Here is a 26854-nt window from a genome sequence, read left to right as displayed (position 1 = left end):
TTGATCGATTTGCATTGTGGCAACTAGTATGGACTGCTTTTAGACATTGTGTGGTTGTACGTAGTTGTCAAGATACCCCCTATCGATTACCTTCAACTATCTATCCCCAAGGCCTCAATTCATCTATTTCTTTTATTAACAAACAAATTAAATTTTCTGACGAATAAGCAAATTTGTATCTTACAACTACCACACTGAAACTTTGGTTGTTTTCACTGCTTATTTGCTATTTAGGTACATGTTCTCAAGATAATTGCTGTTAGTACATAGAAACAGAGGCAATGAAAGAAGAGTATTTATTCGACTAGATTTTATCACTGATTTCGTGCAAATTGGACAAATAACTAAATTAGTAAATAGTTAACTGACATATGAAAAAGTTGACCATTTTATTTTTTTAAAGACATTGGAAAATATCTGCAAGTAAAGACTGTTGTTCACAATTAAGTGTTCATAATATTAGATCATCAAAAGCGAGTTAATGCATCGTATTATCATCTTTATCCTGTATGTTCTATTTGCTTTGTTTGCACAAAGATATCTAACTGATTCTCTGATTAATTTACGAGTTATGAATCCATTTTCACGTTTCAATAATTACTGCTGTCCATAAATTCATTCAATGTTAACGCAATAGTCTGAAGTTGTAAGCTAGCTGTGAGACCTAAAGGTTCTAGGTTAGAATTCTAGTAGGGTGGTGGATGGGAGATGCTACGGAGTGTGATACTGGGATAATACAAATAGCTGTCCAGTGCTTTATGGTCTTCAATAATTATTAAAATAAATTCAGTTCATAATGACAAACTGAAAAAAAATTGGAAATTTGTTTAAATGAAGATCTAACTTATGTTTAGTATACTCATCAGTGGAAAATTCTACTACATTCGTTACGGTTTAAATTAATCAGTACTTTAGCTAACCCTACATTGAATATTTCAGTATATTTGATGCGTTGATGTATTCACAGATGACAGAGAATAGGGATTAATTTTTCTAGGAATCATATATCATATATATCAATTTGAATTCTGTAGTTTTGTGAGAAACATGTGACAGTTAGAATGAATTTCTTCATTAGATTAGATACTGAAAGTAGATTTTGTATTGTAATCCAATATATATATATATATATATATATATATATATATATATATGTATATAAACGACATAATACACGCATTGATGCACATACACAAACCAAACTCAATAAATAGTAACCTATTTAACTGTTTATTAAGAATAGTTTCAAGTAGAATAATAATCTATAATTTATATTTTAGGTAATATTTAAGATTCTTGAGATGAATTAGATTATAATGAAGAAACTTTCATTATTGTTCTAAACAATGAACACTTAACCATTGAATCATTCAGCTTAGTAAATTTAATCGTTATCAAAATTATTCTACTTTTGAATTATCATACTGTTTCTATCATTTCATAGTTTATATTCATCGTTTAATTAAAAATTAGGAAAGTCAGTCTTTACTCACATTTCTAATCTACTTCTACGATTAAATAATGGAGTTTTTCAGTAGGAAAAAAGAGATTACATATTAATGATAAAATGATATGATAAGAAATATGTTTCATCCATATTAGAATCTTATATTCCTCCACATTTATATCGTTGTCAGCATAATTAAAAGTTCATTTTTTGTATTGGTTGTTTGAATCTTCACATTGATGTTCAGGACTGCAATTGATCAGTCTCTTTATGCCTCCTAAACATCAATCGGGAGATTCAAACAACCAATAAGAAAATTAATTAAAACTTCACCCAATTACATAAGCTAGTGGCTATCTAAACTCAGCAGCTAAGTAGATAACGCGATGGAGTTTGACGTGAGCAGTACTGGGTTCGAGTCCCGAAGTGAATATCAACTCTAGTGTGTATTTAAGCCCGGCTTTTTACCACATAATTTATTCACTAATCGAAATACGACTTATCCTATCTTAGCACTGTGCCAAACCAATGACGTTCAACCGCTACGAGCAGCCTAGCGTCTTTATTGGTCCTTTGTCCGCCTAGCCTGTCCACTTAAGTCCAGAACACCAATACCAGCTCCTACTATGCGAATCATTTATTTCAAACATACTTGGTTTATATACCAGACAAACAGACCGCATCACACCATAAAATAAAAAATAACATTTGTACAAGATCAATTCATAATGTGGCTGTCAACGTGGGAGACAGTAATCAATAAACTGAATACAATTTAGGAACCGTAAATTGTATAATAATAATTTATAGATCAAAATGAATTTTATAATAAGACGAATATAGATACACACAATCTAATTACTGAATAGTTATACAATAAGAATATTTATAGAATATTAGTCCATTAATAGATCCCAGAAGTTACTCCTACTTTATTCTTCACCAGGATATAACAAACTCTGGGACGCAGGTACATTCGGCTGACGAGTCCCAAACAGGACGAAACGCGCGTCCTGGATTCCGCTGCTAGCCACCATCCATTATTGTTTATAAAACATAGAAGTGATGATAAAAACACTTTCAATTTGCATTGTGAACACACTTCTGTACTTTCATCATAGATCTTCGAAATCAAGGGGGAGGCGAGGATGAGGAGATGGGGTAAAGATGAACGCACTAATTTAGATGATCGATATCAACTTATACTATACAACAGTAGACGTTAATTTTTCTGTGGAGATGCTAATATTTCTTGATCATATAAAACATATTATAATATTTCCGTCAAAGAGAAAAACACACAAAACATGTATAATAGTGAAAAAAACAGATCAACACTTTTACCTTGCTTCTAATATACCCTGATAAGTGTGTAGTTCTCTCATAAAACCTGGATTAGGTTGTACACATGGACGACGAGCTTTTACGTAAGATAACGCAGTTTTTAAATCCCAATTATTTTCTTTCATAGCATATGCAATGACCTTTAGAAAAGAAAAAAAGAATAGTTGATTTATAAAATGTGATAGTATAAAGTGGTAAGCTTGTTGCTAAACAGCTTATCAGTAATCAATAATTGTACTTGATTCGAATTAGCTTAATTTGGAATGAACTATAAGCTAGGTTGTAGGCATTGATGGTCTGTACTCTAGGAAAGGATAATTACAAATGACAGGCAATTGGAAGTTTATCATACGTTCAAACCGTTATCCTTAAAAGTTAAAGATGGAATAAGAGAGAGAGAGAGATGTTGTTGCTGAACGACTAAATACTGTAAATTTCATCAAACACTTTTTCTTATCATAGATATGGTACAATCGACCGCCAGAAATTTTTGAATATACGTTTGATGCTGGTTGAGTACCACCAAGAAGACATCAGTACTGGGACATTCAAGAAAAGCATGACTCTTCTGGCTAAAGTTTACTTTAGTGGTCTTTTAGCTTAATTATTTACACTGGAATCAATATCCTATAATGTCTTAGTAATATAAACAAGTTAAGCTTAAGGTTGTAGCGAGACATTGATCAATATCCATTAATCAAATCTTATAATATAATCAATCGGTAGCTCAAGACTGAAACACCTTCATCTTTGTGATGAACAAACCAAGTCTAATTCTTTAGGTGAGGTTCAATTTTCTTAGAGTTGTAGATAGATCATTTCAATGTATGGTTGTAAGGAAGCATGAGACACAGATCTTCAGAAAACATTTCATCTATTGTTTTTCACCTCCGATGGATATTAATGACATAGCATTCATTTATCAATTATTCGATAAACTTTCTTACATGTTTAAAAATGATCTTTAAACTGGTTTCAAATCTGAGTGTGTGCATAGATATGTTTATTGACAAACAAACAAACTATTTCAATCGCTTACATACAACATTGTATTTACAAAAAACGATGGTGAGTGAAAAATGGCATAATTTTTTAAATTTTGGCTGTTCATACAAGAAAATTTGTCATGGTTACGAAAGTTTAAAACAAAAGTGAAAATAAATGGTTAGATTTGTTAACTTATCAAAACTAAAGTAAAGGTTGTGTGAATTTTGTTTTGAAGACTTGGACATTTGACGTTTTTAAATTTCCAGTTTAGGGTTGTGGAGATTGAGATCATGAATGTGAAGCTTAATAGTTCACGTAAACCTAACTAGTTCTATACACCGACATAGAATTTGTATATGTTAAATAGTTTTATCCCTTGATTAAAGACAACTAAGGATTAAGGGCTAGAAAATTAAATACTGAACTATTGGAATATATAGAGCGTCGTAGATCGAGGCATTTTTCATTGAATTTTGAACTCAACAAGCAATGAAAACGTGCTTGGTCCTATACAAACTGTACTTAACCGATTAGTGATTCTATGCTCATAAAAACTTGCCGTCAGATGGTTGTATAAAAGCTTTGATAATGAGTTGTTACTGCTGTAAAGTGGTTTGGTTTATAAACACAAGTTTATTGTTCTCAGTCATAGTCAACGTAGACTCCGACACAAATGTTTTAGGGACGATTAGTAATACCACATTAGTAGGATGAGATCAAATTAACAAAATTAATGGTGAAAAAGACAGAAATAATGCAGTAGAAATTATAATAAAGACTAAACGCTGAGAGTATGGTTAAAAAACAGAGTGTAAAGGTATGCAGAAACGAACACTGGAATTCAGAATCAAGAAGAGGATAAATAATCAATGTATTTTATTCCATCGTGACCAATTCTTAACCGTTTCATTAAAGGTCTAAAACCACTGTTATTCACATCTATTATTATTATTATGGATGAGAATTTTGTAAACACAAAGAATCTATCAGTATGGGGTTGTGGAGATAGTTGACTTGTATAGAACTGATCTATTTTAGACAACCACTGAAAACGATGGAGCAATGGATCCCCATGTCGCCATGAAATATGACTTTTTAGCAGTGCTCATCCACGACTCTGCAACTGGTAATCGAACTCAGAATCTTCAGCCCATTCAGGTTTTTATTGGTTGTCTAACTTATGTTGGTATGTGTTCTCAATAAAATTCAAAAATCCCCAAAACCCTGTACTAACAATTATCATGTGGTCACTGATGACTAGCTTCTAAAGGACATTTTCGGAGTTTTAATGAAAAACTGTGACCATTGGAGTTCCACGGTGTCAAGTGTGACGCAGTTACTCATCGAAAACATCTTAACTGTTGGATGGTCAATGTGAGAAAATTCATTTACCAACTAGTCGGAGTCAGTCGACGAATCGAACAAGTGCTGGAAACTTCTCCAGTATGTTTTTCATCAAAAACTTTGGATATTCTTTCAGCTTTCTTTAAGAAAATATTTCTGTACAAACGTTTCTGGTTATCATTCTCATCAAGTTGAGGAAAGCGCATTAATTGGAGATTAACAAAAACGGGAAGACCTCAGCATCATCAAACAATGATTCATAGTTTTTGTGAAACATAGTTAATGTTTCTACAAAATTTCATAAATCAATGAACTAGCGAAGTGGCAGGCAATAAGATGACTGATCACCGAATCGAAACCAATAGCATGTCCATCATAGTCATTAAGGTTGATAGAATTCCAAGCGATCAAATTTTAATGTGATAGATAAATTTAATGTGTGAACATCATTGCCTACACTATATGTGATATTAAGTGATTGAACGTAACCAATAAAGATACTATCTCTGTTGTGAGCTCGAAATTACTAGAAATAGAAACATTGATACTATACACAACAGTATAATTGACTAACTTCAATGACTACCCCACAATTACTAGAAAGTTCAGGTGGAAATAGACTAATGAATGTAATTATGCTTTAGTAGCTAACTTAAGTGACGATGAAATGATCTTGGGACCTAATTGAAACGTAAATCGTATTAATGAATAATCTTGAGGTTATGCAGCAGGTAATATCGGTTACACAAAGTGTACTTTCTCTAAGCACATTTCTGAGCATTGCTCGGGACAGATAGATCTATTCTCAAATACGCAATCAACTCTGATCATGTAGAACCTTCAGAAGCAGTTTCTAAAGTCGCCTATAATATTAAACAATCAAGCTAAAAATGAATACAGAACAGAAATACATACCCTGTACAAGGATTAGTGGATTCATAATTCCGAACCTCATCTGGGCTTTAAAAGACGCCCTGTTGAAACTCTTATTCTACAGTGATTAGAAAGACTCACCATACTTATAATAAATTCTTTCCAGTTTTAGAAGTTACAACCTTTTATCCTCTCCCTTTATGATGCAACACTACTCTAGTCACAATTCTAAAATATTCTTCAAATGAACAATTATCTTTCATTTATAATCTATCTTCACTTTGCTGTTTCACAACACCTTTCAGTCAATTACATAATCGCTTTTGATAGTTAAAGACACTTTTGATATTCTAAAAAAAGAGTTAAGGTGTATCCATTTTATTGCATATAGACTTGTGGGTGTTAATTAGTCAAAAATATGGTTGTATAACTTTGGTAAATGATATTGTCAGTAAGGAAATTTTCTACGCCGAACTTTCTCAATTCCTTTCTCAATGCTGCGATATGTTTCTTTTGTTGGATTGATTTTCTATTTACTGACTTATCAGGTACGAATTCGAGCCACACTCTAAGTGTAAGGATTAGTGATACTATTCAGTTGTCTAAACTGCAGTAGGTGGAGGGGATTTCGGATCTGAGACTTAGTGGTTATAATCTGAACGACCAAACTACCGAACCACTACTCCACTTCGATGGACTGCACAACAGCTAAGAATGTGAACTATTGGATTTATTGCTTAATTGAGTCTAAACATAATGCAATTTGCTTTTACAATTGAAAGTCATGAGCTCGGTTTCGTCGTTTAAGTTTGGTTATGCACATTTCTGAGGAGTCAACGAACTGGAATTAGACTACTAGTCAGTCCTCTATGAGTATCAGTCAACAATCTTCCTTCTCTAGGGACCACCCACACCTCGTACTCGGCTAATTACAATACGTCACAAAAATTATCTTCACGTTTTTACGTTAAATTCAAAACATCATACTGAGCATACTAAACATATCAAGATTGTGTTTACTTACTGTAGATGCTGAACGACTTATGCCCATTTTACAGTGAACAAGACATCGTGTACCCATAATCCTAAAAGTAAGTGAAAGTGGAAAGAAAAATATCAATAATGATAATAATGATAGTAATAGATGACAGAATACGGAAAGCATGACACTTTAGCGGGTTATAAATGAAATACTTCTAGATAATAAGAGAGCCATACATACTGGAAATGAAACAATTTTTGAGGTAATTTCGTTTATTGAATATTCTATGCACAGTTTCAACAAAACGAACGAGAGAAATAATGCTCACTTGATGACTGAAAATAGGAAAATATAACCGATGAATCGAATCCGACTACGATAAAGAACGTATAATATTTTTACAATTATCAACTTCGGTAATTGTTCCAAAATTGTGTAAAGAGCAAGAGAGTAGTGTTCAAGATGTACTCAACCAACTCTCATGTTTTATTGCTACCTATTTAATTATTTAGCCAGTAACTACAATCAACAATATATGTTGGGCTAAACCAGTGAGCAATGTTGAGGTTAAGAGTACTATACCCCCAAATGCCCTGGTACGGCCGAGAGTGGGGAGAGTCCGCTCTCCTTCTCGAAATGCTCTCACATGGCCACGCATATATAGCCTCTGACAGGGAAGTCCTACTCACTGCCTTCTCATGGCACCGGTGTTGTTTACAAAATTGAGAGGATGAAGAGCGAATGTCCGGCGCTTTAACAGGGTTGGTGGACATGGAGGGTCCACCTAGGGGAGTTGGAAAACCCTGATTCCAAACCAATGGTGCACATGGGCTCCATTATCCTGATGGAACGAATGGCGTATGAACCAATCGTTGGTCACCGGCTACCATGGGACTGCATCTCCTCACGATGCTCCACTGCCTTATGGATTAGATCTTTAGGTCAAAGGCTCCGGGTGTGGCCCCCTAAGAAAACCACCTGCTTCAGTTTGGGCACCTGGGCAGTATCTCAGCCCTCACACAAATCAAATGAGATTTGTGAGGCGCATATTTATCTGGTGCTTTTTGTACCAATATTTATGTGTTTAAATAAATAAATAAATAAATAAATAAATAAATAATAAAATAAGAGTACTATAATAATGTAAGAATGATGAGATAGTGAATCTTTATCAACTACGATGCTTAGGACATGTATTACTTATGTTCAACCAACGCCTACTTCGATGCGGGATTTTCGTGGATGTAGGAGTAGATTGAAAGAAAAGTAACGAGTGCCCGAACCAATACGTTACATCAGCCCTCAAAGTCACTGACTGTTAGACTTTGCTGTACAGGAAGTTGCAAAATATCTAGTTAAGGTCAGCGTGATTATTGTAAGCAATGGTTGGAGTTGTTAAATGAAACGACTTAGAATTAGTCAGAATGGAAAAGATGTATTAACTCATCTTTCCTTATATCTCAAGGTTAGAAACTATCTAAAACTTTATATTTCGCGAATTCGTTCTTTCTTCTCGAACAAAATAGTCGATTTCTAGTGTTTTCTACTATCACTGTTACTCGTATTGCTTCAACTACTCGACATACTGGTACGGTGTGGCAACTTAAACTGATCCATATTTGTGATGGATGCTACATACCATATGACTAAATGATGTTTGATATTAAAATTTATATTAAACGTTAAATTCATGATATGACTTTTTTGAATACTAACTGTCCTATTCCAGAAACGACGGATCTTCTAATATCCCGCATAAACAATTAATTATTTGACGTCAGACTAAGCAAAAAAGGAGATCAGTCCAAGAAACCATTTACTTCATTATTTAAAATTGAAGAAACTTTACATGTAACTGTTTGGATTTTCCCAAACAGATGGTGGGTTTGTAAAGCATATCTTAATACAATATTTTCAATAATCATTTCCAATTAGTGAGATGATAACAGTAATGAAAATTACACATCATCATTACTATAAATTATGTACGGTAAAACTAGTTCGGTTAGGGTGTGAAGAGTCACGGTTAAATTTAACGATAACCATTTAGGTTTAGTTGAAAGGGTTTTTGTGGCGCTGGTCCAATTTGTAGGTTATATTCATTATAGATTCATCTCAATTGGGGTTTCAATGGAAACTATGAAGTATTGAATAGCTGTTTCGTTCTAAAATAGGACCTCTTCATTAGCGTGCACCCACGATTTTAACAGGGATCAAACCCAGAATCTTTGTTATGTACCAAAATATGGAAACAATAAAATCCAAATAGTGAATAATCATTCGCAAAATTTGAAAATAGTCGATTGATTTGACTATTTAGGTAACGAATTATTCAATATGGTTATCACTTATATGCACCTACTAATGAGCTGTATGGATATAAGAATTGTTTATATGGAGTCTCCCAAGAACTATGCAATTATGAAGAGTTTCGTTAAGATATCCTTAATAATGCCATTTTGTGATGATGTAGAGGAATGTATCCTAAGGTTAAGCGTGGAGGCTAATAAGTAGACATTTCAGGACTTCGTTTTTAAAAAAAACATGGGAACAGCAATAGTTTTTGATGGAGTTTTATTCTCTGAGCTGGATGGTTTGGTCGTGGAGCTTTCATCGTCCTTCTGAACGACATCATTAGTGCAAACTTCGGGGAGAGGGATGTGGGGACAACAATATTGTTTATCACAAGACTTAAAGATACTCGGGTTCGATGTTGTGTAGAACCGTAGACGCATGCTATTAATGAGTGACGAACATTAGGACGAAACAATTGTTTCTTGGTATTCGGAGATCCGCCTTTTGTATGCAGTATTATTAGTGGTTGGAGACTCTGGGTGACATGGCTCAGAATCGACCACAATGGTGTAGGTGTACATACTCTTTGTCTTTCCTCAAACCGTGAGATTAAAATTACTTTATACATTTTTTTCTACGAACTAATTCTTTCTCCCTGTATTATATCCTTGTATACAATCTTTCTTTTATATATTACTACCACTGAAGTAACTACTTTTATGAATTTGGTAATTATCTTGTGTAGCGAATTGGACCGATACATATATGTATCTAGTCCTACGTTGTAGCTAACTGACTGAAAGAAAGAAAATCAGTAAAATCATGGGAGACCAGTATCTTTAAAAACTAGCCCAAATTAGAAGTAAATCACTTACTTAGCTTCATTTATAAATCGATGCGTTTCTTCCCAATAAGGTAACAATGTCGATTGTTCGTCATCGTATATTCGGATATTTTTATATTCAAATTTATCACCGGGAAAAAAATTATCCACTTCACGTGTTACATTTAAAATATGCGTTACATTGAGACGTTTCAATTCATCACGATTTGATGCATTGAATGATGTACCCAATAGAACATGGTCAAATATTACACTTGCTTTATCCATTTGACCACAAATTGTAAGGATTTGTTTTTCAATAAAATGACGAAATTTGTGTAATGGCTGTTTAAATCCTTCTTCTAATAGTTCACGAAGCTTTAAAAATGGTGGGAGAAGACAAAGAATAAGAGATGAGGAGAGAAGGCGTACATGTTAAATGAGATTTCTGAATACGAAGTTAGATAGATAGATAGTCTACTAGGATTTGTAATGTCATTCACAAATTTATCTGACTGTAAACTGGATGAAATAGTTCAGGTGTTTATTACAGTTAAATTGAAAATTGAAGACCATGGAATTTGTAATCTCACTATTAACATTAATAATTAAACTGTTAACTAATTTTATCAACCTTTTACTGATAGGTCGTTGTTATTGTTGTTGTATTCTATTAGATATTGAATTTCAAAATTATCTCATATTCTTTATTCTTGATCTTTTCTACTATCAACAATACCGTTATTACTTTTGCTAATCTGGAGTTTGTCTTGATACTTTCATCTCGCTGTGCTTGTATTATGTGACAACTTTAACAAATGCACATATGTTTCAGGTTTGACGTTGTTGTTGACTGGTCCCTAAATTCTCTGACAAGGCCGAGAGTAGAGAAGGCCCCCCCTCTCTCTCGAAATGCTCTCACATGGCCACGCATATATAGCCTCTAACAGGGAAGTCCTACTCACTGCCTTCTCATGGCACCGGTGTTGTTTACGAAATTGAGAGGATGAAGAGAGAATGTCCGGCGCTTTAACAGGGTTGGTGGACATGGAAAGTTCACCTAGGGGAGTTGGAAAACCCTGATTCCAAACCAATGGTGCACATGGGCTCCAGTATCCTGAGGGAACAAATGGAGTATGAATCAATCGTTGGTCACCAGCTACCATGGGACTGCATCTCCTCACGATGCTCCACTGCCTTGTGGATCAGACCTTCCGGTCAAAGGCTCCGGGTGTGGGTCCCTAAGAAAACCACCTGTTTCGGTTTGGGCACCCAGGCAGTATCACAGCCCTCACACAAACCAAATGAGATTTGTGTGGCGCATATGTATTTGGTGCCCCTTTGTACCAGTATTTGTGTTTAAATAAATAAAAATGTTGTTGACTGACTATTGTCGTTATTTCTTTGAGTAAAGCGTTTAGGAAAAATATGCTGTTTTATTGATTAGTTTCACCGTGTCGTCATAGAAAGAGAGACATTTATGTGACTGTTAGTGGGATATAGATTGGATTAAGCATGTTTTATGCATGATGGTGTTGCTGCGCGCTGATTGGTTAATTTTAAACCGGTCAGCCCGGGCATATTATTGCAGAAAAATCTATAAGCTTCTTATGCTTATACTATAAATATATGAACGATATTTAAACTATTGATTGCTGTTCACATACCATTGTTATTTTGAATACAATTTCTTTCCTGTTCAACGTGTTCTGATTTTGGGGTCTTGTCGAGTGTCATCGTATAAGAATACTAAGCAATGGGAATAGCTGGGTCGTTTATATAGCAAAAAAATACAATTATAACAGTGGCGACGGGGAAAAAGGAAAATTCATTCAAAATGCCTATATCAGATGACCAGCTCAGCCGAATACTACAGCAACAGCAAGCACAACTTGACGCACAAATGCGCCTGTTAGAAACTTTGACGCAACAGCTTAACATACACTACTCGAGTTCACATGCTACTACAAGTACTTCTTCTTGTGATGCAGTTGCCAGCAGCATCCCAGAATTCTATTATGACCCCGAATGTGGCAATACATTTCTCACGTGGTTCAAGCGTTGGGAAGACACATTTAGAATAGAGTTCTGTAATCAAGACGACGAATGGAAGACTCAACTGTTCATGTGCAAGTTGGAAAGTCATGAATATGCACGCTATGCTGATCATATATTACCAAAGTTACCTCGAGAGCTCAGTTTCGAGGAGACAGTATCTCAGCTGTCAGAAATATTCGGTGAATCTTCCTCATTGTTTAGTATTCGCTACCAGTGTCTTAATTTGGTGAAACGAGAAGCCGATGAATATGGTGTTCTAGCAGACATCGTCAACAGAGAATGTGAAAAGTTCAAGTTACGCTCGTTGACTGAAGATCAATTTAAATGCCTTATATTCATCAAAGCTCTCCAGTCACCACAAGATGCTGAGATTAGAACCAGACTTCTAACTCGCTTGGATCAAGATCCTAACATCACACTCAGAACGTTAACAGATGAGTGTAAGCGGCTACAGAACATCAAACACGACAATCAGTTGATTGAACAGGTAAATCCTAATTTAACCTGCAGTAGTGTCAATGCTATTACGAGGTTAAAAGTTCAGAAACCGAAAACAAGTAGTAGCAAACCAACGACTGCATGTTGGTTATGTGGTGATTGGCATTATGTACGATTCTGCCCATTCAAGAAACATAAATGTCAGATGTGTAACAAACGTGGGCATAAAGAAGGTCATTGTCCTCCAAATCGTACGTCCCAGCCTAAGCAGAAGCACAAACGTCCTCGACACATAAAGTCAGCCGAATCTAAATCACTTTCTCTGGTAGCAGCCCTTCAAACAGACTATGACATTCGGAGAAAGTATGTTACGATCCAGATTAATGGTATAGCGGTTCGTCTTCAAATTGACACAGCATCCGATATTACTCTAGTGTCTAGAGAGACTTATAACTTGCTGGGAAAACCGCCAATGAAGCCATCGAAGAAAACGGCTAAAAACGTATCTGGAGGTGTACTGAAGCTAGTTGGTGAATTACAATGTGAATTTTCCTTCAATGGAAATAGCTGTAAAGGAGTATGCTATCTAACAGAACGACCAAACCTTGATCTACTTGGTCTAGATATGTTAGAAAAGCTTGGATTAATGGATATACCCATTAACAGCGTGTGTAACGTGTCGTGTCCATCATTAGACACCACCTCATATGTAAAAAAGACAGGTAAAAAGGTTCCAGAAATACGGAGTGTTGCAGTAGCGGCAATTCGAAACACTCCAGTGTCGTCAGGTGAAGTCAGAAAAGACTTTTCAGCATTTTGTCAGCAGAACGGAATCAGGCACATCCGAACACCTCCATTCCATCCGCAATCGAATGGCCAGGTAGAACGTTTTGTTGGTACGTTCAAAAATGCTCTAAAAAAATCAAGAGGGGAGGGGGACACCGAAGAGATCTTAGAGAGGTTCTTGTTTATCTACCGTTCGACACCGAACCCTCAGACAACAAATGGAGTCTCCCCAGCGGAAGCGTTACTTGGCAGAAAAATACGTACACATTTTGAGAGCATTCGTCCGACTCCAGCTCTTAAGCCGCAACGAAACGTGATGATGGAGAAACAGTACAATAGTCATCATGGGGCACAAAAACGATTGTTCAGTGTGGGTCAAAAGGTACTTGCTATGGACTATCGAGGAAAACATCCTACATGGATAGCTGGTCGGATCGTGCAAAAGAAAGGAAATGTGGTTTACGAGGTGTCCGTTGGTTCAGAAATCTGGGTGCGTCATGCTAACCAACTGAAATCAACCTCGATCTCCAACAACGAAACGCAGCATAGATTACCTCTTGATGTTCTGCTAGACACCTTTGAGATCAAAACACCTGAAACAGACAGGACAGTCAAGGTGCAAACGAAGGATGATACAACGTCCTTATTACCTAGAAGATGGACTAACCGGAAGCGCAAACCAGTAAAGCGGTTGCAGTTGGACCCTAACACCAGATCCTACGAATCTGCTCAAGGGGGAGGTGTTAGTGGGATATAGATTGGATTAAGCATGTTTTATGCATGATGGTGTTGCTGCGCGCTGATTGGTTAATTTTAAACCGATCAGCCCGGGCATATTATTGCAGAAAAATCTATAAGCTTCTTATGCTTATACTATAAATATATGAACGATATTTAAACTATTGATTGCTGTTCACATACCATTGTTATTTTGAATACAATTTCTTTCCTGTTCAACGTGTTCTGATTTGGGGATCTTGTCAAGTGTCATCGTATAAGAATACTAAGCAATGGGAATAGCTGGGTCGTTTATATAGCAAAAAAATACAATTATAACAGTGACTGGATATGGAACCGTACAAAAGGCACATTATAATGTTGAAATGATGGGGCATTTTTACTTTAAAAAACACTTCAATAAAATTACCTATGTATATGTTTGACACAATATCTAGTCTGATGTAATAGGGAAGCAGTTTGTCCGTTTGCACAATAGGAAAATACTATGAGAGTAAACTAACAATAAGAATAAAATGTTAAAGTGATAAAGAAGATGAAAGTATGAAGGGGAAACTGTTCACGAATCAGAGTAGTATGAAAAATGGGTGTACTTAGTCACCACTCATAGACTTTGGGTTATAAATTTACACCATACAAATGACAGTTATTCTTCACATTCTTCCAATATTGTATTTATAAAAGAAATTATTAAAGTGATTGTTTAAAGTTATTATCATATACTGATTCTATAATAAATAGGATACTAACAATCGACTGAAATTTCTTGGTGCGCAAACAGTGCAGTAAGTTTTCCTGTTTTAAATTTGTTACAAATGACCAATGCTGTATGTTAAGTGCATGTACTCCTGTAACGCGTTTATAAAAAGCTAGCAACCTATTATTACGTTGTATAGTCATCCGAGTTCGATACTGATATACAAGCTTCCCAAACGGTCTACTAGAGTCACAAAACTAAGTCAGCATGAAGTGTTTACTGATCAGTCAAATCCAGTACACTCACAAATATATATTTTTCTTCCCCGGAAAATTAGGTCATATTTTCGACAAATTGTGTGTCGCTTTTCTTAAGAATTAAAGTCAAACTTTTACGAATAGCGTCCGCCTATCAGCATCTCTCACTTAACATTTGGCCTATATACTGAGTGGTGATACATACTACTTATGTCTGTTGACATAAGTAGCATACACCACATGACTGTAGAAATTAGTCGATTTTTTAAAATTTAAATGCCTATCATTGTCCTGTCTTACCTATTTGATTTTAGCCTAAATTAATTATAAAGTTTCATATCACGAACTGACTTTGGTTAGACGGTCAATGGAAACCAGGGAGCACTAGACAAATGTTTCATCCTAATATGGGACTTCTCAGCAGCGGAAATCTACGCCCTACACAGGGTTCTAACCCCATAACATTTAAACTTCGAACTAATCACTTAAGCTCAAAAACCACGTACCATCCCGTATGATAAGTTTTAGTCTACCTATTTATTAATAGAAATACTACCATATGGTTGCCTTGACCGAATTAATTTCAGGTAGAATTTAGTCAAATTAGTCCCGATGATTGAATATTGTGTATTTTACTAGTTTACACGTCAAATATTATTCTCTCACCCTATAATCTTGATTTTTCAAGAAATTGATTGACGAAGAAAGTTTAGGTTTTCAAAAATAATAATCGCTCCGCTCAATACCGTGTGTTTGATTACAGAAAAGAATTCTCAGCATAAAATGTTGATCATTACAACAGTTTGCCGTCTTTTGCTTATTTAACTCGCAAATATTTCAAAGGAAAATTTGTATTTAAAACTTTCTTTAGCAATGATTGACTTTTATTCATCTTCACTTCATTAAACACTCTCTGCTAGCTTTATCCCTTTGATATCTTTTTTTCACCACATAATATTCACTTGATTAATTAATTTCACTATTATCCCGGTCAGTCACAACGTAGAACTTCGTACGTACGTAAATCAGTTCGAGTTGCCATACCACATTAGCACAGAGATGCAGTTGTCGATTCAAATCCCATAGTGGTAGAAGTAGTAAGAGTACAAGCATTATGTGAAAAATTAGGGTTTGAAGAGTATAATTCACTATTATCTACCGTTTCATCAGGGAATAAACTTAAGTCAGAAGGCGCATACCATCAATTGCTCTGATAACTCCGCTTAAATTTCACAATAATTATCATCATGATAGGCGATACCTGGCAGCAGGAGAGCGAGATCGAATTGAAGAGAACAGGAATGTAAACGGAGATTAATTGTAATAAAAACAGGAATGAAGGAACGATGAAGTTTGTAAGAGACGATTAGTGGGAGATGTCCAAATGAAGTATTTAATGTATGGTTTTCATATTTTACGAAGACATTCTGTAACTTTGCATTAAACAATAAATTGGTCTTTCCCACCTGTGTTCGTTCACTACAGTTATACTACATGAACAAACTTGAACGATGTTATAAATGATCTTGGACTTTGAAAGTCAATTTTCAGCTAATTAAAGTGATAATCCGAAGTCAAGAGTAGTTCACCATGAATTTTCTTACGTTAATTTTATCTACTGATCAATCATTTATAATACAGAAAAAAGGTTAACAAATCTTATTTATCTAATTGTGAATATCTTTGTTTCTGGATTGTTTAATATTCATAAAAATAAATAATTTTGTCATCTCTTACGAAATCTTTCATTAGAAAAAAGCACTAAACAGTTCTATAACATTTAGTTATGAGAAAAAGATCTAGTGAAGTCATGCATAGAAATCTTGATCTGTAATTTAAAATTCCTACCATAACAACATACCGAATTTTCAGTGAGTTATTAAAACATTAATACAATTCATATTAACACAATAAACAAAATTCGAATCATGTCTATAAAGAATAAATATTGAAAATATAAATCCGATCAAGTTCACCATAAACACATAAATGATATATTCATGAATAGATTCACTAAAGTCTACGCTAATTAACTGTTTAAATTTTAGGTGAAATATTTAATTAAAATAATTATTTTTCGGATGAAAAGATATACATAGTATTGTAAATATCAGTTAATGTATTGCACATATACATGGATACTAGTGATTCCTTTAAATGGTTTTCTTGCATGCTTTGAACCATTTTTAAATTAGTCAACTCTGAATTTTTTGTTGGAGTAAATGACTTTATTCAGTAAAACCGCTCAATTACAAAGAAAATTATTGTTATTATTATCAGTATGGGGTTGTGAAGATTGAATTTCAGTGAAATAGTGAATCCTGCCTAAGTTAGACAATCAGTGAAAGTGTAGAAGCATTAAAATGTCATTTCTTCAGTACGAAACTTCCCAACAATGCGGATCAACGACTCTGAAACCGACAATTCAACAAACAAGTTCGTGTCGCGCACCAACGCTTAACCTCTAGACCACTGGTCCATCATTCCATGGTGTACAACCCCAACTGAAACCAATAAACGATATTGTGAAAACATGTTCCATTTTCTTCAGTAGGTGCCTTCTTCACACTTGACACTGCAGAACTCCACTGGTCACGACTTTCCATTAAAACTCTGAAAATTCCCTCTCAAAGTTAGTTACTAGTGAAGACATGACAATGGTTATATGGAGTTGTGCAGATTGTAGAAGTTAGACATTAACTCTGTTGGATGTCGGCTTAATGGTCTAGAGGTCAAGCGTTCGTGCGCAAAAACGTGGGTTCGATTTCCGGTCGCAGGATCATGGATTCGCAAAGATGAGGAGTCCCATATTAGGACAACACGTTTGTCCACTGTTTTCAAGTTTTCCCTGGTGATCTAACCGCCATAGGTTCATTATTTCAACGGAGAAAATTACCATACGAGAAAAGTAATTGACTGACCAGTTGAAAATCCGTATAATTAAAAGATAGTAATAGTAATGATAACAGTTTTCATTACCAACCGATAAATTACCATGAACAGAGAGTCACTGTAAATCATATTATTGATAAGTTTTGTTTTGGAAATACAACTGAATGGAAGGATTAAATCAAAGTACACAGGACTACTTAAATGAGCATATAATCTTTAGATCATTAAAGGTGGCAAACTCGATGACATTAGATGATCATCAATCTGCTATGTAAACGACGAATAGTTCTGAGTCGATGAGTCACAAATTGAAACGGAACAGATATTCACTGTTCGCTGTATTTTTTCCAATAGTTCTCCAGAAAATGTATCAGTCAGTTGGCGACAAAAATTATTCTGAAACACTTAAATATGGACAAATTTGTGGTTTAGCAGTAACATGCACACGTTCAAATATCTTGAAAGTGAGTAATGGAAAAAAAGATAATTGGGAATTGTGTAGATTGAACAAAAACAGAGGTGTATACCAGTAGCACTGAATCTGTGTATTTATATTTTGAGCTTATTAGAACTCATCCACAGCTGACTGATAACACTGAAATGTTGAATCGATAATGTTCGGCGTCAGTATTAAAGACTAGACATTAATATTACCAGTCACCACTACAGTATATCAAATATTGATGAGTAAGCGATACTAGTGCCATAGTTTGTTTTTTGTTATAACAATGGATGAAAATTTATCACTCACTTGAAAGACGGTAACTTCTTCTAAGTCAACTGTATACATGATTTCTTGTAATTTTACACGAATTAATACCTCCATTTCAGCACGTTGTTTTCTGTCAAAACATATAAGCGTAAATCAAAGGTAATTAATTAGGTGTAACTAAGTTGTAATCAATACAACAGCGTCTAACCTTGCGCTAATGTATATTAATCTGAGCTGCTGCAGTGTGGCATGTAGTCAAATCCATTATTTAAATATGCTTTCATGCATTTGACTCCAAGCCATCTGTTTATTGTAAGAGATGATGTGATACTACTCGACTGCTCAAACGATAGTGACATGGAATGGAAATTCGACCTGTAATCTATTGATTTTAAAACCCAGTGATTTAACCATTAAGTCACTGCGACGTCATGTCGTTACTCTTGAAAACAGATTAGTGACACTAGCAAATGTAAAGAAAGTTAATCGATCGAAACAGAATACTAACGTCGATAGACAGGGTGACAAAAATAATTATGAAGTAATAAGACGTTTAAGATTTGAGGGGAAACGAAGAATGACCGAGACTAATGCATATCACCTGGAATTATCAAACACCTGGGTTTTCCAGTGTTAACATGATTCATCATTTAGAATGCCTACACTTAGGGAAAATCAGACTTCATAGATTCGTACTATACACTGACTTCGTCAACCGTGACTTTGATAAAACTTATTCCCTTTTCGATATGTATAGCGTGTATTTAAAATCACTGCTAAAAAAATTAAACATATTTGCGAATGTCAATTACGTCCTGGTACACATGTGATTGATCTTATTAAAACAATCTTAAAAAGTGGACCGCCTGGAGTCTACATTGAACTAGCGAACAAACAATTAAAGACGAAAAAGTTCTAGGCATAAGATTAAATAAATACTCATCAGTACGTAAAGACACATACATACATACATACATACATTGCACACAGGTATTCAATAGATCCAGTGTATTTACATGATATAAACACCATATGACGAATATTTTTTTGAAACACTAAAAATGTTTAATGTAACTAATAATAAGTCACTGTCAATTAAAATAACTCTGACGAAATATCAACAGTGGTTAAGCGAAAAAAATAATAGACATCTTGCGATATCATTTTTAAGATAGTATAAACTGATTAATCTCTGTCATAGTAACCATTTTATTAACTCATTTATTTCAAGTGCTTACTGAATACTATCAAAATTAGAAGAGTATGTACTTTGCTAACGAATGCTAATAACATGAAGTACCATTGGGTCACACGGTTTTGTTTGCCAATTTCTTGCTTTAAATCACTTAAGAAAGAATTTGATAATACATATACTTTTTTCATATTATCTACCATTGGTTAGGACATATTTTGATGATCAACTCTATAATGATTTTAAATGAGTTGAATGGAGTAGATGAGGGAAGGGCGAATGGAAAAAGTTCTCGAACGGTCAGAAGACATTGGATCAATTGATAATTAGTATTGAATGTAAATTTGCACTTCATAGGAAATATTGGTTAACCTTGAGAGCTCCTCTGGAGAACCTTGATTCAGAAACTGGAAAGAGCTAAAAATATCCAGTATAATCAGTGTTCAACAGAATTATACATAGGGTGGTAGAAAACAACAAATTGTGTCGCATTTTGACTAGATAACTATTGATTTAGTTACTAATTTAAGCACATTCCCAAACATTTCTAGGACATTAAGGTCACACAAATCTACCTTTAAACATTGTTAAATCTGTACACTAACATAGAAAAAATTGTTTTTACATTTCCCGCCTATTGTTTTCCTATTTGGGATCCAAGTGTAGATTTCTGGAGTAATCAAATTGAAAATTCAACAAAAATACCTTATCTTGCTCATAACATTTGCTTTCATATGCATTGGTTGGTGAGCATGTTCCGGAAAATGTTGATTATATTATATGTGTAATGTGATGAATTATAGTTACAATTGTCGAACTGTCATGAATGACAAACGTTTGTACACTGTTAATTCTTACCGATTTTTTATTTGGGAAAAATGTAAATGAATTCTGTGTATGGTGAATGGTTAACTTACGTTTGATCTCGTTTTACTCACCCTATCCTCCTTTCTTTAAGATTCCCGAGCCCAAACTCTTGTTTACACTCACTACAAACAATGACAACGCAGTTACAGATTAGATGCAAACATATCAACAACTAGAGATCATATTAACTATAGTTCTTTAAAGTCGGTTCACAAAACACCTGAATAAATGAGCAACTATCTTGTTGGAAGGAGTATTGTGGGGATCTATTCGTAGATTGCATTTGTTACAGATTGATTTCGGTTGGGGTGCTATAGAAAACCAGTGAGGGCTAGACAGCTGTTTCTTGTTAGTATGGGATTCTCAGCAAAGTGTACACACGACTCTATCAGGGATTGAAACTGGTGCTCTCCAGTCTCGCGGTGAACACTTAACATATATAACCGCTAAGTAGGAGCCCAGTGGTACAATACCAACTCAGACTATTTTATTGTAAGATGAATATTGGAGTAGTTTGTTTCTCTATAGATAATAGTGAAGTATCCATATATATATATAACGCGCCTATCTTGAAATTACCCTTAAAGCTTACGATCACTATCCGAACACAACAATCCAAACTATATGGATTGAACACAATAAGGTACCAGCATCCATAGAACACAAAAATAGAATATTCTTAATGAGATAGAAATTTTTATTCTTGTTATGATTGTAGGTCTATTTGACCTTGTTAGTTTAACGTATTGCTATGATTAAACTTCTAGCCAATGAACTATGATAGGTTTGTTTATGTGGGCAGATATATTTCCTGATATTAGGGCTGATTATAGTTGGGATTTGATAGGAATTAAATTGTTCTAAAAATTCAGCTTCACCAAACCACACCTTTCTGTCAATGAAATGAGTCTGACTAACTAGAGCAACCTTAGATAATCTGCTTTTTTCTGATCGACCATTTGATCTTCTACGCTAATTTAATTCGATCCATAATGGAGTACGAAAACCTGGTTGGGGAGCTAATGCGCATACGTATTTATTTACCGCTTTTGTTTGTGATTCACGAGATGAAACTAATCTAGAGTTGGAGATCCACGATTATGTAAGATAAAAAAGTTCAATAAGTGCAATTAGTCTACCCTAGAATAAAAATGAGTCCACTTAAATAAAAGATTCGTTTTAAATGTGCTTTGAAGAGTTAAAGTCAGTGAATTGGAGGTTTTGGGAAAAGAAAAACATTGAAAATATACGTGTTTTTCCGATACGGCAGTCAGTAATCTAATAATAGTAGTAACAATAATGATTATTATTACTACTATTATCGTTTTACTCAACGTTACGTGCTTAGTACATGATAGAATTTTCAAAAATTTCTTACTTTTCCGATAAATCACGAAAAATATATACACATAAATGTATACGTAAAATAAGTCAATAAAATTACGTAAAACTGAATTAAAGATTTGTAAGGAAATAAGAAACTTTACAATAGCGAATAATCTACCAGTTTATAAGTGTAAGTGTTTAGCTAGGTCAGCTCTTACTACTACCTGTTCGTTAGGTAGTATATGTGGTTAGATACGGTATTGTAGAGCTTTAGAATTTTCTTTGAGTGTATGAATCTTATCACAGTTTTGTCTCATTCTACCACAAAATGTACAAAGAGGAAGATGTCAATAGATTGGAATGATTCGGATCTACTAAAATAACGCTTGTCAACTGTTTGGAGCATTCCGAATGTTTAGTCATTACTTTTTCTACTAGTAACCTTCAATAATCTACACAACATAGCACAATCTTTTCTCATAAGTTAAGGAGAGAATAAGTGGGGGCAGTATATACTTACAAGCAATATGTAAAACAGAAAAGTATCGAGTAATGCTGAAAACACATAGCCTCTCTTAAAATCGTAAAGTAGATAAAAGACTCTCTTCGACATTAAAGATATATGGGAAAACCAAGAGGGATCGAAAGTAAGACTTACACCAAGATAAATGACATTCGACACATATTTTACTGAAGAATCTCCAATAGTATAAGTAGATGGTTGGTAAATTAGTATGCGTAATATGTTACAGGTATTAAAATGGATAGTTACTTGAAAGTATATTATTCAAACTAAACCGAAGCAGATGTTTTTCTCAGGGGGCCACGCCACGAGCCTTTGGCCTAAAGGTCTAATCCACAAGGCAGTGGAGCAACGTGGGGAGATGCAGTCTCATGGTAGCCAGTGGACAGCAATAGATGCATAAGCCATTTATTTCCCTAGGATCCCGAGCCCATATACACCACTGGTTTGGGACCAAGGTTTTCCAACTTCCCTAGGTGGATCCTCTATATCCACCAACCCAGTTAAAGCTCCGGACATTCGCTTTTCGTCCTCTTAGTTTCGTAAACAACAGTAATACCGCGAGGAGGCGGTGGGCGAGACTTCCCTTGTAACGGCCGTATACGTGTGGCCGTGTGAGAGCATTTCGAGAGGGAAAGCTGACTCTCCACACCCTCAGCCGTACCAGGACATTTGGTGGCTGCTACATCCTATTGTAGTATTACCGAGCAGTGCACATACACGATCTAAACGTGGGTTGCATCTAGGATCCTTAGGCCTCTTAAAAAGAGCTTGGCCTTTAAACCACTAGATTGGCATCCAATGGTTCACACTTTTAGCTTATAAGCCATTGGGTACTAATTCAGTAGTCTAAAAACTAGGTGCTCACTGAGAGGGCTGAAGGTACTGGGTTTAGTCCCTAGTGGAGCCATAAGTAGAGGCAGCTGAGGAGTCCCATACCATTACGAAATAACCAGCCATTGTCTTACATCGTACCGACTAAAATAAGTTAGTTAACAACTAGTTATATGCCTAATGGGATTTATAAATCCCGATAAGTTGACTTTCACTTTAAGTGAATAATTATATTAGTTATGAATCAGAACAATAGAAAAAAGTCCGTTACTACTTATACGCCTTTCTTTAACCCAAATGGGATGTTAGAGTAAATCAGAATTTTCGCGGCTTATCGACTGTTTACAAAGAATTCAATAACGAAGTTGGTTGGTTTACTTTTGGTGGGATTTGTAGGTGATTTTTAAGTAAATATTAGAAAAGTAAAGTTTATAGCGAAGCAGCAGGCTGTACTCGGCTATGACACGACTCTTAAAAGCAAATTACAGGAAAAAGTCAAAATAAATGTAGCCCAAACACTGTTGAGGCGTCTATAGCTACTGATGGAGCAATAGCGATGTTCGAGTCAGAAAAGAAAACAAATCAAGCGGTAGATAGATATTTAGAATCTGTACCAACCGAGATAACTGGGATTTATATTCCAGATACTTAAGCATCATATGTCTCATTATTTACCTATAATTGCAGTATAAATGAACTCGAAAACAAAAAGACTGCTATACAGATTAATTTTAATCACTTACTCCTCGTCAGTTGCACTATCCGAGAGAGGGGAACAAGATAACGACTGAATGAATTCATCACTTTCATCCGTTTTCAACCATTCTTGTATTTGGTGTGTAGATGACGCTGGCAAATTATGATAGTAACTGACCCAATCATGGGTGAAACCCCGACAGAAATAAGCCTTATCTCGAGCCACTTGGCACGCTTTATTGATAGCCTGAAATGCAGCCCATAAAGCTTGTACAGAAACAGGTTTGAATTGGTTTACTGTATGCTTAGTGATTAATTCAAACCCACTATTAATAGAAATTATGGAAAGTAAATGAAAAGAACTGAAAAGTTTTAAAACTAAAGATGCATGAGTATATCTTATCCATCAAAAAGCAACAGAATTTTTGATCTGAACACGTTTGTGTACTTTCTAACTGATGTACTAAATAAATAAATTAATTCAATCTCTCAAGACTTACAGAAACTCTTAAACCTACTGACATCATAACATACAAACTTTATGGTTTATCAGAAGTACATAAAAGTGGTTTGTTACCTTGTCTATTATTAGATATGTTAAATTCACTTGGCTACGCAACTGTGAAGTCATTGGTAGAACTTGTGAGGCTACTTTAGGCGAAGTCGGAAAAGGTAATATCAAAGGTTTCAATTTACCAACACGTTTAGAAACTTGAAAGTTAACAAGAAATTCATCATAATATTTGATGTCTTATCCCTATTTATGAATGTGTCTTCGATGTAGACATATGACGTAACGTGTAGTGAACTGAAAAATCGAGGAATAGAAATTGGTGACCCCATTTCCTCTTCAAAAAACTTATTTTAAAATATAAAATGAATACACAGCTTTTGTTTAATACAGAGATTTACAGACAGTGTGATGTTTAATCCTAGAGGGTTTCTTCGTAGCAAAATAAGAAAATAGCGCCTAAAAATTTGTGAAAAACTAGCTAGCATTTTGTTGTTGCTACGATGAAGACACTTTTATGTATTTTAAAATCAAAGATGAAGTACAGAACATGTTGGACGAGTTTAATACAAATAATCAAGCAGTTACTTTATATAACGGAAGAAAACTAAGATAACATCTCTTTTCCATATATTTTACTAATAAGAAGAGTAAACTGGAAAACAAAAAAGCACTTTACGTTAGGTGGCAAAACTAGTTCAATTCAAATTAGTTTTACATTAAGATCATGAAGTGATCTAAGTTAGATTACCATTGATAATCTGGAAGTACAGGACGGTTGATTTGTTTTAATTAGAAAATGAGGTATTTCATACGATTTGAATTAGGATGCTAATTTCTTTACAGATCTTTCAACTCTTTAACTAGCTATCTGCTAAATACCTCAAATCTCACGCAATCTTCTCACGGTCGAGGGATTTATATAGAGTACGTTCACTATGAATTAAAACCTTTGTAGAATACCACGTTTTGTGAGCAAGAGCAATAGGTGAAATACTATTCGTGGTCCTAGCAGCTGAAATGTAAAATCAATTTTTCATAATAAGCAGCCTATGAATTACTTTGTGGGATTGCGGGTGAGTGATGAATCGCATCTAAATTTTATCTAACAGTGGACGGAGTAAAACTATCTATCTGTACAGACAGTAAATGAATTGGGGTTTGGACCTGATTCAATGCTGAATGCAAGAACCACTAAGTTACTGCTCTACAATTGAGATGTGATAAGTTGTAGACAAAAAGAATCATCCAGTAACTTTCATGCCAATTTTAATTATCCGCTGCAATTAGCCATACTGTTTTTCAGACCGATCCATAGAGTAATTCCCATTAATTCATAAAACTTTTCCATAACTAATGGTGAGAGGGAAAATTACGTCCAGAAACCTAACAACGAAACCCGGGTTTTAAAGTTGTCGGATGTCGAAAGGTTGTAAATGTAAATGAGTTTTTATATACTGAAGATGATCTGATTTCAGTTTAATATAGTCATAATGTCCTGAATCCAGCGTAGTCCACCCGTGATTCCTAAAAAGCACTAGACATATCGATGGATCAATGGTATGAAATTGGTTGGAATCTAAGTTTCATGTGGGAAAAACGATAAGTTCTAAATTATTAACAGACTAGTAAAAAATTGTCAAATATGATTAAAAACGAAAGCCAACGATGTGCTTACCCATCACCACACAAATTGATTGACATGTCTTGCCATATTTCTAGAACCAAACCCACAGTGGCTTGTCCCTCAGTTATATCTACACCTAGGACGAAAGATTCTTCAGTTTCCAGCTTCCCATAAGTAGATATGACACAACAATATCTGTGTTGATGGGGCTTTGGATTGGCACTCTGAAGCTTGATAATCTTTAAAAATTATAAGAATTCTATAAGTAACAACCAGCTGAATAAAGTCTCCAAATCGAAGGATAGAGACTATTCTTTTCAGATGATCCTGCATTTGATCTTCAGAAATAGAAAAAGAAGGGAAAAATACCGTTTGACTTAATGCAACCAGAATTTCTTCTTGAGTGAATGTTCAGGTCTATAGCTGTCCCTTTGCACATCATGAAATCTTCACTTTGGCTGCAGAATAGATAACATATATGAGGTACCTGCTTCTAGATGAACACTCATACTTGTCGCCATCAATTGAATCGTCACAATCCTTATGTTTTATTTCGTGAAGCGAAAACAACCTATAGTTTCTGGTTCTATAAGTGACCTGTCAAT

General features: G+C 34.8%; 1 protein-coding gene across 1 annotated transcript in view; it reads right to left on the bottom strand.

The window, feature by feature from the left end:
- Smp_138310 (putative slingshot dual specificity phosphatase) overlaps positions 1 to 26588 on the bottom strand; it is a gene marked incomplete at its 3' end in the record, with an annotated part of 37375 nt that extends 10787 nt beyond the window's left edge. The window contains exons 1-7 of the mRNA XM_018799522.1: positions 26523 to 26588; positions 26301 to 26488; positions 24159 to 24437; positions 18713 to 18803; positions 10148 to 10440; positions 7020 to 7080; positions 2792 to 2931 (exon numbers count right to left, since the gene is read on the bottom strand). Of these exons, the coding sequence (XP_018651302.1) occupies positions 2792 to 2931; positions 7020 to 7080; positions 10148 to 10440; positions 18713 to 18803; positions 24159 to 24437; positions 26301 to 26488; positions 26523 to 26582 (1112 nt within the window). The 5' untranslated portion in view covers positions 26583 to 26588. The remainder of the gene's footprint in view (positions 1 to 2791; positions 2932 to 7019; positions 7081 to 10147; positions 10441 to 18712; positions 18804 to 24158; positions 24438 to 26300; positions 26489 to 26522) is intronic.
- Positions 26589 to 26854: the final 266 nt, after the last annotated feature.

This window comes from Schistosoma mansoni, chromosome 3 (assembly GCF_000237925.1).
Source record: "Schistosoma mansoni strain Puerto Rico chromosome 3, complete genome".
NCBI lineage: Eukaryota > Metazoa > Platyhelminthes > Trematoda > Strigeidida > Schistosomatidae > Schistosoma > Schistosoma mansoni.
This window is presented reverse-complemented; position numbering and strand designations above follow the sequence as displayed.